General features: G+C 33.1%; 1 protein-coding gene across 1 annotated transcript; it reads left to right on the top strand.

Annotated features, from left to right (window-relative positions):
* Positions 1-3,928: 3,928 nt before the first annotated feature.
* Positions 3,929-13,184, top strand: LOTGIDRAFT_128629 (hypothetical protein; the record flags this gene model as incomplete). The annotated part of the gene is made up of 6 exons (XM_009064411.1): positions 3,929-4,012; positions 10,991-11,117; positions 11,485-11,622; positions 11,903-12,021; positions 12,216-12,436; positions 12,953-13,184. 6 exons carry the CDS (start codon positions 3,929-3,931, stop codon positions 13,182-13,184), a joined length of 921 nt encoding a protein of 306 aa, XP_009062659.1.
* Between the last annotated feature and the right edge of the window lie 752 nt (positions 13,185-13,936).

The raw sequence follows: 13,936 nt of genomic DNA, 5'->3' as shown, positions 1-13,936 counted from the left end.
CTTTTAGTAAATTTTGTAAATACTTACTCAATAACTTTAAGCATAGCTGTCAATGATAAAAAAACTACTCACAAAAAACCTCACCTCAAGGTCGACAAATAAATTTATAAAACTCATTCGAGAAACTGTGTCATTTCACTTATCATTGTATTACTTAGTAGCCTTAATAAGTAAATTAGGTCGCTTGTTAATTTGCTAATAACAGTCATCTTATGTATAATCACTTTAAAACTCTGAAGTTTAAATAAATCAGATAGAAACATGTTTTATCGCTGAACACTTTTAACCCAGTACACTGCCACAGTCTGATAACTTTCTCTACGAATAAAACTCGTTGTATATAATAGGTTTTGTGTAATGATATTGTAAATAAATTGGTTTTTTAATCTCATTTCAATTATTTATTAATTCTACACTAATTATTATTATTAAAAACAGTACTAAATGTTGACTTCTTTTGTTTTGCTATGTCCTTTTAAAGGGATTTTCAAAACGTAACTAGCACTAAACCTTTACCCTTTCACTCAAAACAACTCTGATGATTTTGTCTCTATCAAGAGGGATGTTTGCGCAACTCGATGATTATCACACAGGACTACTGCATTTGAGGTGCTCTTGTCTATCACTGTCGTAGATTGACTGATGAACAACACGAACTGTCCTTCGACATATCGTCAGTCATGGACTTCGTTGCAGTTGCGTTTCTAGGAAACATCAAGTGAGGGGGCCAAGCTGGACCCACAAAATTTTCCAAGGCCAGTCTTTTTTCTTGTGTTCCCCAACAGAAAGGTCATTGCTTCGTTGGTGATCTGCAATAGAAATGATTTAAATTCACTGGGAAGTCTCAGTTTTGATTTCGTCGCCGATTCAGAATGTTCCCATATTCAGGTGTCAATAATGTCACGCCGTTCTGACCCGATATCGGCATGCTATTATAATATCTTGTTCGTTTAATACAAGCGACATGATGTAGAAAACTACATAATAACCAGGACCTATCTAATACCTATTTGACTCGGACCTAATTTAGTTTATTGCTTTTTAAGATTATATATAAAACACTTAACATTATCGAGTATGATTTGTAACCTCTTAATCTGCTGATAAATATTTCAAATCAATCACAATTATTAAACCAACATATATTTGTATTAACTAAATTGACTTGCATTTGTTAAGTGTATAAAGACCAAAGTATGTTTATAGGACATTTCACGCGGACAGAGTAATTTGTGGGATAAAAAGGGAGTTTTACGTCCTATTTTTCTGCACTTAATGATGACAAAACATGCAATAAGGTAACTAGGGGAATTACGTACCCCCAAGAACTCGATTGCGAAGAAAAAAATATGTTGAATGATACATACAGCTTCTATCTGGCTATATGAAATTATCATTATAGATTAGATGGGTTACTGACTCTATTGGCCCACATGCACCAAATAGATTCATAATAAGAAGATAAGAATTATTTTAAACCTTAAATACATTTAGTTAATTGTAATTAGAGATAATTCTATTTATTGTATGCACCAACTAACAATTAAGTAATTATATTTATATGTGATGTAATTGAAACGTTATTTTCCATTCGAAACACACACTATACACAATCTATGTATGACAAAAGAGTTTAAAAACTTGGTCACCAAGACAAATGTCATTGTCATTGAAACTCAATGGACTCGTACCTTAGAACTATTGTGAACGTTATCAACAAGTGTTAAATTAAGGATTTCTTTATATTTCCTTTTCTCAGATATAATAAAAAAAAAAAATGCCAGAATTAATGTGATATTAATTTCATTTCTTTATTTTCGCAAATTCGATATGTCATGGATTCAAATTCCTCCTCTGAAAGAAAAGCATATAAAGGGTGCTAGAGAATCCGTGAAATTTGTTTTTAATAAGGTAATGTCACTAAATCCATCTAAATCGACTAAAAAATTGGTCCATTTTGAAACCCTAAGGAGCGACAAATCGAAATTTCCTCTGAGTTACAAATAGAATTAAAAGTTGGTCCAGAGTAACATTAAATTAGCCCATTTGTAAATATATGTAAGATCATTTAATGTGGTGCATACACAATATAGAATTGAATTAAAAGTTAATGTTATTCGAGTAGAATAGAATTATATTAGGTTTAATATTATTTGATGCATACCGGCCAATGACTTTACATCTATATATTTTTTATATTTATAGCAATCACTTTACTTATTTTGAATGTGAAAAGGAATCTGTCAACACTCAGAGTGCGTCTCGCCCTGATGATAATTACAGAGCGATTTGCCCTAAAGCCTTAAAGATCACTTAGAAATGTTTGTGACTCAACCCATTATGATTTTGCTTTAGTTAGTTAAAACAAGTGAAGCTGAAACGTCTCAAGGACGAAAACCAGATATAAAAATTATTGTTTTTCAATAATTACAACATTGACTCTAAATATTAGATGAAAACTGGTACAAAACTTTTTATTATCTGAATAATTGCAGCAGGCCTTCAAATTAGCTACAAACCTGGTTGAATATTGGTGGGGATTACGTGACTATAACGAGTACAGATAAAAACGCCATCTGATGATTAAATGTAGAGCTATCCCGTCTAGTCTCCCATGTTACCCTACTGTGTGTAATAAGGGACATTTTGCAGCACAGAGGCATTAGCCTAATGTTAATCTATTTAATACTGCCAAGGGAAATTTAATTAACACAACCTATACGAGACGGGACCAGCCTGTCCCATCTGAAGGATTAGAATTTGTTTCCATACCAGCTCATTGATCTACACCTATGCTTAGTAAGCCGGGTGTAACAATCTGAAGGTATTGGTTTTACCTGTGATGCCCAATTCAAAGAAGAATAAAAAGAAATATTGAACCTATTAAAGAATTAACACGGTGTAAATATACATAAACAATAGCTTCATTTTAAATACCATTGAAATTATAAAAGCAACTTCATATTTAACTATCCAACATGATTGATTAATACAAAGATAGGAAAAGGAAAATAAAAATGAAACGCACGCTTTTCAACTGTAAAAATCCTTTAGCTTTACCTTGCCAATTTGTTTATTTTTTGAATAACTAATTGATATGTAGTTTTAAACAAATATTAAAGTTTTAAAGTTAAAAAAAAGTCAATTGATATTTATACATTGTGGTAATTATAAAATGATATCGAACTCAACTTTGTGAGTACGATGTGGGTGAAGAGCATTGAACAGTCTGTGTAGGTTGTCAATGTGATTCTCTTTCTAGTAATACGTCCCCCCTTCCCCCCACCTCTATTCAACTCACCCACAAACACACTCTTTCAATATGTACATTCACTCTTTGTAAGGCATGTTACGAACTGTCTATAACGCCTGAGGTAGACTGCTACGCTTCAGTCACAGAGACAGAGCTGTCAAGTATTTTGATATTTCACGAATTTAAAGGTTTAAAATCAACATATATTATCGATCAATTCGTCAGTAAGTATGATTTATTTACATGTATAGTCTTTATTTAAACTGATAACTCAATAATCCACACTTGCAATCAGTATTTTCTTCCAATTGGATCATGAAAGATTTGTGCTTTCTTGAAGAAGCTGGTCAAAACATCTTCCACCTTGACCGCCTTAGATAAGTTTGAAGGTTCCTAAAACAAGTTAAACCAATTGTAGCTGATAACAGTATCATAAAGTTAGGACGATTGTATTGTATTCTACACAGAACAGCATGACATCAAGGTGAACATTTCGTAGTAATGTTTTTAGAAAATTATAGTTTTTAGTGGTTCGACATCCGGTGTATTTGACATCTTAGATTAATAATTATGAAATCCAAACAAGTTGTGTTTTGAATAATATTTTAGATATATCTGTAAGTGAAGAAGTGCTCTGAAGTGGATATAGTGAGCAACGATTCCCCATTTTGAATGATGAGTATCTACAAAAAATTAAGAGTTAAAAATGAACTTGCAAGAGATATTTTAGCAGAATTTCTAGGAACATTTGTCCTTGTGGTGAGTACTAGTGCATTTATTCTTATTTACATGGATGCTGTGTTTTTTGCGGAGCTTGCTACTTCAGAGTATGGCCTGCATTTGGGACAATGCTGCAAAAACATAATTAATCACAGAGCTCACTTGGTACGTTATTTTGTATTCCTTGCCAATTTCGGAGTTAATTTGAAAATACAAAAGACACAGATTTGTGTCGACCATAGAATTCTTTTAATGAAAATTTCAATTTTGAAGAGATGTAAACTTGCATGAGAGGCTTGGAAGTCTAGAGTATGGCAGTACGCATCACTGTATATTTAGAACGTCAAGCCATTATGAACTTAAGTCTTATACCTTGACTGCAATAGCCACCTTTTTGTATCATGGAAGTTCATAAATGCAGCGATTTGGTTCGATTGTATGTTAGCGAAAACAGCCAATCAGAGTCATCCACAGAAAGCCATAATGTATATAGTCTGTCTTTGATTGACTGTATTCGCTGGCGTTCAATCCACAAAAATGGTGGCTATTTCAGTCAAGGCATAAGATGAAGTTCGTAATTTGGAAGCGTCTTTATGTATTCGTATAATTTGTTAGAGTGCTCCGACTAGGTCCTCGTAGCAACCATCTTCCTCAAGCACTGGTAGCATCAGTGGCGGGGCTAGGCTTACGTTTAAATGGGGGGTGAGATATCTGACATTGCCCGAATCTTTAACCTAGTTATGAGATTTTTGCCCAAAAAACTTGCTTTCGGGACTGCAAAAGGGAGGGTGGTGAGTGGGGAGGGGGAGGGGTGTTTACATAAACAATACATGTCACTGGTGCTTTAGGAACATGCGTAACAACATGGTTTGGTCGGATAAGGATCGCAGCTTAAACCCATGTTTGTTCTTTTTTTTCTTTCGTCAAACTGTGAATAAAATTGAGATTTTTAAACATTGGGCGTATCTTTGTATATTTTTGCTGTACTATTAAGAGGGGTGCTTATTGTTTTTTTATTAGTCATTGTCATTATTATCATTATTGATAATTTGGTATATTCATAGATAACTGTGACAGGTTATTGATAAGATACACTTCAATTTGTTCAGTAAAATCACCATTCACTCTTGGTGGGCGTTATAGAGGTTAGGAACAGCAATACTGAAGGTCAAAACATTATCATCATTGTAGCTCTTGATATCAAATGACCATTTACAGTTTTTGGGTTAATTTTTAATGTATGCAAACCATTTCCAAACCAAAATTGTTTAACCAGTCTCTACTGACTATAATATATCAGCACTCGTAAAGATAAAGACAAATTCAAAGATTGCCTACGAAGTTTTTGGGACTCTAGAACAAATTTCTGAGGAAATAATTACTGAGATGTCCCAGTATCCTATTCACTCACGGCCAGGTGTTGACCACATGTTTACTGCGTGATATACTGCAGACTAACAGACAATTTATTATAAAGACCACTAATATCATATATATATCATAATTGTTTATTTTGAAATTATTGAAGTATGAAACGATCATAGTTGAATCAATTTTTAATTGTGAAATGAAACTATACACTTGTCTAAAAACCTTCCTTTAAAACTGAGTGAGACAGTCACGTACACATTTTCCAGGTAAAATAGCGTGAATATGGTCTTCTTGCTTGGCAGACTTTGACTCCGCTAAACAACTTTTAAAATTTTAATGATTAATGGTGATTAATGGGTAATACTGACTGTGTGAAAACTGTATTTTCATTTACGGCATATACACAACTCTGAACCACAAATCCTATCAGATAGTTTTGCTATCATACTATCAATGTAATATGTAATATCAATATAAACCCTCTGGCCGACACCTGATTAAAATTTGAATACTTAGTCATTTTAAGTCAGAAGTACAACACATGTATTTGGATCGCATTCAAAGGCTTATAAATATTCATTTGAATATAAACATTAAAAAAAACGTGAACCTCGAACATATTATCGGTTGGTTTTGCCTTCGCTGACTGTGTGCGTCAATATATACTCATATTACGAGAAAAGATATAACAAGTTTCATGCAAACATGAGTAATCATAAAAAGGACGTTTAAAATATAAAGAAATAGAGAAAAGATGACATGGAAGAAATGTTGTACACAATAACCAAGTTTAAGTAGGTGAATAAGTAAGTGAATACGCTCACTATTTTGGGGTTTGGGTTATGCCAACTTGTTGATTTTTTTGTCAGTAAGAGGTGTGCATTGCATCATTTACGGTGTGAGAGATTTTACCAGATATACTAGAGATATTCTGGGTTCACATTATATTTGCCTGTGCATTATATTCGGAAATATACAATATATACAAAATAACAGCCATGAGATACAACTTACACATGTAAGACATAAATCATGAACTTCCATTCCTTTTTTCTTGCGAATTTTCGTACGGCGCCGCAATGTTGGGTGGGTTTGGGCTCCTAGTCGAGAAAACCGTGTTTGTTTCGCCTGATTCTATTAGAACGACAAAATAGGCCCACCGTGTTCCCTTTCCACAGACCGTAGACCGAATGTAACACTGCAAACCGTGCCCTGTATGTTCAGGTCTTTACAACCGTTCAGGCCAATAGGATTGTATCATCTAAATAAGATTATTTGAACTATAGCGTGGGTTAAAGAATTGAAGAAAGGGCTTTTCATCTTTGGAAGATTACCATTGTCTCATTTTTCTTATAAGAAGGTAATTTTCAAATTTGTAATGGTGAGGTCAAAATGTAGGAACGTCATAACATACCAAAAAAAAAAAAATAAATAAATAAATTGAAGACGAAAAAGGAATTCAGAGTTCCTTGGAATGGCCATTTTGGTGAGTTAATTTGAGTGTTGAATATATGGTAATAGTCTTCAGAAGAACTGGAAATGTACCAAAATCACATAAATCCTTTACAAATACTCCAAACTATTTTACTCACTATTTCTATATATGTATTTTCTATGTATCTATATAGCTTATGTATCTTAAAATGACGAGTCGTTCAAATGCGGATCAACCGGGACACACATGAAGGCTCAGATTTCGTCGGTGAACACTATTACTGATTAACTTTGCTAAGAACAATTCCCCTTTCCGAGACTAAGGTACGATTGGTAGAAAATGGCACATCTGTCCTTTTAAATGCTTGGGACTAAGGAATAATGCTGATTTTCGTAATGTTTATTCACTGGACGATTATTTACTTCATGATAACAACTACTGTTTGGATACTCCAGACATACCGGAAGTTAGATAAGAATACCGGAAGTTAGGAACGATATCTTCAATAACCATTATAAGACAAATGCTATAACTAATAATTATGTCCTAGTCGGTAATTTTTAATAACAATACGGAATATTATTTTTTTATTACTCAAAAATATGGCGATTGCGGTCCTCCACGATTTTGTAATGAAAAATCCGGATTGATTGTACTCGCTCAGAGTACGTCGTTTAGTTTTTTTAATTTTAACATGGTTGAACATTTTTTATGACAGGAATAATAAGTTTAATATGTAATACAAAAAATTGTAATGTAAGATAGAGGTGTGCGATTATTTTGAATGTTGTTAATTGTTCTGTTTGATGTTATATTTTCATAAGCCGTTATTCTTTTTAGTGCAACATTCAATCAATGATTATTTTAAAACATAAAAAGTTGAAATTTTAAAAGGTTATGGGCACAATTCATCGCATGTCTTTCCTCTTATCGCATTAAAGTTTTACTAAATAATTTCACAACCTTAGTTTATTCACGGCTATGAAGATCTCTTTGTTAGGAAATAGATTAATAAATGCACGAAGGTATTAACCAATGAAAAGAAAGGATATAGGTCTTTAACCAATTAAAATTCTTGTCAGTCAACATCTTCATCATTTAAATAGTCAACTATTAATATCTCCCGTGTTATTTCTTTAAACAGAGCTTAGCAGAGATTTCCCTAATTCGGACTTTCTCAAGGAGAATTCATTTCTCTATATCTTTTTAACTTGGTGAACGTTGACCTCGCTCACACAGTAAGTTACAATGGGTATAGTAAAGAAAGTTGCCGACTTTTTTCGAGTTGAAAATCAACTTGCAAAAGATATGTTAGCAGAATTCTATGGAACTTTTGTTTTAGTGGTGAGTAAGGATTAATATTAGTGTTATTCTGTTTTCAGGAGTTTGGGGAATCTATCACTTGTCATTTATCTCTCGCTTTAAAATATTTATGGCATTCAAGAATTCTCTTTTTAATCAGATTTTATAAATTTATATCAATATTTTTATATGTAATTTTATAGAAAACGGTCTGATATTCAGATATTCCACTTCAATATTTCATAATAAAAATTGCAAACAAGAATCGGTAAATGGACTATATCGTAAATTAATTCAGGTGTAATGTTAACCCAGTGTGCCAAAAGTTTAGCAATAGAGTTTTTCAATGCCAAAATATCAAAGATGTTGTTTTCCAAAAGAGTGTTGACCCAATGCAGTCATCGTGTTGTGATACCATGTTTTACCATCGTCAGCCATTTACAATGTAGTAAATTGTACTAGGTAAAAAGTAAAGGACCATAATTGTCACAGTCAATGTCAGTTTTAAAAATTCTTAATGTGCTATGTGACAATTTATTTTATTTTAGAACATCATAATCTGCATTAAGAAAACATAACTTACTGTTTGAGGCAACTGTATAGTATAACTTGTCTCCCATTATAGATCTCAAACTTGTACTATTTTTGGTTTTGACTATCATTAACCAAATAAAAAAAGTTGCTATACTTCTTTCTGATTTAGAATTTTGACTTAAATAGTTTTAGTTTTCACTCCATGTCTCATTTAAATGAAGCAATTGTAGGACTAATGACAATTATCTTGTGATATATTACACTACATTAACATGTGATCTCTTCGAGAGACTAGCATCAGATGGCCTAAAGATGCGAAAATGTATTGTTTCTCCAGAGTAGTATCGTAGTAGAACTTCAGTTGAATAAAGTCCCTGGAATAACATGATGATAATGGCCAATTTATGGTAACCATTAGCTTATGTGTTGGAACACACATTGCGTGAGCATAAGCACATGTAATTCATTATTTGTTTCTGTTCTCTTCTCAGTTAAGGTTTCCACGATCAACGATGGTGCAATGGTACTAGATTTTCTTCTATATCATTAACTTTGCATTCTTCTTTTTCTTGTCGTAAAACAGCTTTGAAAAAAAAACAGGTATTCAACTTTAATAATGATGATTAACCCTGTGTTATCAATAGCACATGACAATTAAATCATTATTTGAGTCAACTGTGAGGTACCTGTCTCATTCTAGTTTAATAAAAATCTGGCCTTGTATTATGAAATGTTCACCATGTTGCATACAAACTTTAAATCACTTCAAGACACGATTTTTCTTTGTTTTAAGTTCGTGATCACTCCGTTAAATTTTATAACGTGAAAATATCTCTTGTTAACAGCTTAAAAAATATAAGTTTTTGGTGAATTCTAATTGTTTTATGTAATGTAATATCATTTTTAGTTCGATTTTTTTTTGTCTTTTTAAAAGGCAATTAAATTATAATCTGAGTTTGAAAAATATTTATGAAAATCTTAATCTTAAGCCTTAGAATACAGCCAATCAAAACCCTCGAATGATGGATATTTGATAAATTCTTTCTGTCAAGGGCTCCGATAGGCTGTATTCGCTAGCGTACAATCCATTTTAACTGCTCCTTTCACAAACTTCCGTGAAACAAGAAATTGGCCATTGCTGTCAAGGTATAAGATGAAGACGTAATACCTTGGCCATCGTAAAGATTGCAACTAAGCTAAACTATCTTTACATAAGAGGTAACAATGACCTTGTCATGCTGCTTACGTCTCAGCCTTCGTTCGGTAAAGAAGGTTGGAGGGGATACCATGGAAAATAAATCATCTTTGGACGAAGAACACCCTCTTCACACTTCCAATTGAAAATCAGAGGAGGAGCAAAGTTCTCGTTGTCGTACATCACACTGACATTGCTTGTCTTTAATGGCCCATTGATGTGAAGAAAAAATAATCTGAATCTTTCACACTTTGTCATTTCAGGCCTCCATCTTATTCGTTTATGTTGTTTTAGTTTTTATCTTAAAACACAGATTGGAATTTGCTTAATAAACTCAAAATATCATGATTGTTGTTTGCAGTGTAAATTGAGAAACGTTTTTCAATAGTTAGTCGTGATAGTAATAAAACCAGAATTTAGGTAGACCCTTGTTAAAATTTACGAGAGGAGATATGATATTATTATGATTATTATAAATACTTGAGGTTTGAACATAAATTGATTATGTATTTATTTTGACATCGAAATATATATTATGATATATAATCAGAGTATAAAACTCCTGTTTGTTTACATTCAAGAATAAACAATTTAAACTACTAACTGGCCATAAATATATGATGGTCTTTAATTGAATTGTTGTGATCCAGAAAAGTTGGTGTAAAACTCCATTAATTTCATTTTAATTGAATTATTAGAAAGTACACCAATAACGTAATTAGCGATGTCCTCTCATTGGGTGTTGTTAAACCCAATCTGAGGGTGGTATCATGTATTCCAGAAAGTTACACGAGGACTTAAATACGAAGTTGTCATTTTCAGTTTCTACCCATTTTCCCGACAATCGTGTGAAATGACTTTCGAAAAATCACGACAATCAACTTAAAATTCAAACTGGATGATGTTCATTTTATTGTTCACTGATGAAGAGTGAAATAAGGCTTTTAAGAAATAAAGTCCTAAGTCATATTTCAAATTATATAAAAAGCTTTCGATGACTAATTTCTTGGGCTTATTAGATCACGAAGATCTCTTTGCTCCAAGTGATTGAATAATTGAATAATTTCTTACTTATACTACAACGTTATTGGTCTATTCTTGTGTATCTATAGTTATAGTTTTCATTTTAGACGCTTTCTTTAAATATCCATATGAATTTCATTTCAATTTCTCTTTACAGTCATTTGCTATTGGTGCCAGTTGTCAGTACGTATTAACCAGACAAACCTTGGCTAGTTTTCTTACTTTGAATTTTGCCAATGGATTGGGTCTAGTGTTTGGTATTTATACTGCTGGTGGTATTTCAGGTGAGTTTTTATGTAGTCAGTCAATGTAAATGCATAGTCAAGGACAGATTTTGGTCAAAGTGCAAAGTTTTATTCTAGTACTTGTGTTTAAGTGTGAAAAAGGTTGTAGCAAATATTTCTCCGAAATGTTTATATATTACACGCTTCTAGCCAGCTGTTTCTTTATCTTGGTGGTAACCAACCAATAATTTCGATCCTTTATTAGCTTGATGTTTTTAGAATTAGATGTTTTAGAATTAGATGTTTTAGAATTAGATGTTCTAACCGGAAACGCCTTCAAAGACATTGAACAACAAGTACTGTAAAAGTATTTCTTTCTTGGTCAACTGAAAAACAAAGTTATTTGAACTTGTTTAACTTTTTACAGGTGCATCACTGAACCCCGCTGCTACAATCGCTTTATGTATGCATGGTTTAATAGAATGGTATAAATGGCCATTTTATACGATAGCAGAATTAGCAGGAGCATTCTTGGCAGCTGCTGTTCAATATGGTGTCAATTATGGTAAGAAAATATAATGTTTCTACAATAAAAACAGCAGTGTAAAGTGCTTTGCTCGGTTTAATTCTTGTGTAGGACGAGATAATTTAGAACCTTATGCTCTCCATTTGCCCAATAAAATGTCGGAGTACCACGATATTTTGAAAAAGACTTAACTAGATTAATGTATCATTCGCCCTTTTTTGGCATTATAATACTTAAAAATAACAATATAGCACAACAGGGGGAATCTATTAATAAGTTCCAGAGTTTAAATTATTTTCTCGTTTTACAATCTTTGTAGATATGTTAAATGCTTATGACGGTGGTAACAGAACAACAGTAGGACCAACGGCAACAGCCTATGTGTTTTCTACTTTCCCAAATCCAGATGTTTCAACTTTAAACTGCTTTTTTGATCAGGTATGTTCATATAAACCACTGGAACGACAGAAATGGATTGATGATAGTATCATGTACATTTGCTAATGTACTTTTGGCAATTTGCTGACATGGCCAGATTTAAAGCAAGAAATATTTCATCCATTCGGTCAATTGAACTATTGTTTCTAATTTGTCTTATCATTGTAGGGAAATTATATGTTTCTTTCTTGTAGGTGTGGGGTACATTTGTTCTTCTCGCATGTACATTCGCAATCGTTGATAAAAGAAACTTTATGCCAATCGACAAAGGGTTACTACCACTATCGTTGGGTTCCATTGTATTTGCAATTGGTACTTGTTGGGCAGGAAATTGTGGGTATGCTCTAAATCCTGCTCGAGATTTAGGACCACGTATTTTCACTGCAATCGCTGGCTGGGGAATCGAACCATTCAGGTAAGTGAAACGAATTTACCAAATCATTGTGGTTCATGATTTTACAAAGAGTATACCATGTAACAGAATTTTTTGTCCAAAACCTTTCCATTTAAGCAGATGAATTTGACGATTTTGCGCCTGAGTATAGAGCCAGAAATCAAGTTTTGGGCCTATTCGACACAACGCTTTGGTATCCTAGCATCTGGTTATTGGTTATCTGAAACCAAACTGATTTCGTCCTTTCTCGGATTCTAAAATAGAACCGGAATGGAGACTGGAAATCAATATTCGTGTAAAATATACGCCAAAGATGGCGAATTTTTATTTAAGCAACCATTTTGAATAGTGCAAAAACTGTTTCTGAACGCTATATTATACAACTGACAAATTTAATACTACACCATGAATAGTGTTACTGCCACTTGGAATTGTTTTCACTTGTACGCAAGTCATAACTCTTTTTAATCCAAAAGCCACAAAACCTTTCAGAGTATGAGCATTTAAGTGCTAAAAATGTTTTATTATGTTTTGTAGTCACAGAAATTATAACTGGTTTTGGGTACCAATAGCTGGCCCATGTGTAGGAGCTATACTCGCCTACTTTGTTTACATGTTGTTTATTGAGTTACATTGGGAACCAGAAGAAGGTGAAGAAAAAGTAGAAACCATCAATGTTGTTAATCATCATGAAAAAATACATAACCATGAAATGCAAGGGGTGAATAATCCTGCTTTCGTTGGATCTGATGGTAAGCATTTTCACTGAACTAAACTTAAATCAATACACCTATTATGCAGAGTCTAGGCATTTTTTTTTATTAATCTTTATCTGTTTAAAGTGTGTTCTCATGATAGTTCACAGAGAGAGTGACATATTAAGTTCCAAAAGGTGAACATGCAACTTTGATCTCTTTTTCTCCTTTAAAATTAAAATAATTGAAGTGTGGACTCTCGGGAAAGGACCCAGGCTAACAACCAAATACGCTGAGATGCAAACATACTGAGCACGTACATGTTAATTGGAAATTGATTTGATTGATTCCTCCTCTTTATGCCATTCTTCCAGAACCGTAGCTACAGAGGGCAAAGGAGGGTGATTTGACTACCAAACAATTCCATCACTACAACTAAACACCATACACCATTGCCACTCTTCATATATTACTTGCCCCTCCATCATCAAGTCTGGCTAAGGGCCTGCATTCTTCCAGTTTTAGTGCATTTTTAAATTTTAAATTTTTCAGAATTTGCATTGAAAAACAGACATTATGAAGTTTCAACAATCGCCACCAAAATGTAAAGTGCCAATGAACTCAACTCTAATACCGCTAGTGGATATTGTTTATTCTGGTACTGGAAATATGTGAATGTGTGACACTACTTTTTGATTTTGGTTGGTACTAATAAATTTTAAGAAGGTTAACGAAATAATGGTAATATTTTACAATCCGATTGCACATGGCGTTGTCTTGTTTTCACTACAGACTCAAGTCAGGATGTTTCTCAATCAGTGTTGGC

The sequence above is a fragment of the Lottia gigantea genome (genome assembly GCF_000327385.1).
Source record: "Lottia gigantea unplaced genomic scaffold LOTGIsca_62, whole genome shotgun sequence".
NCBI lineage: Eukaryota > Metazoa > Mollusca > Gastropoda > Lottiidae > Lottia > Lottia gigantea.
This window is presented reverse-complemented; position numbering and strand designations above follow the sequence as displayed.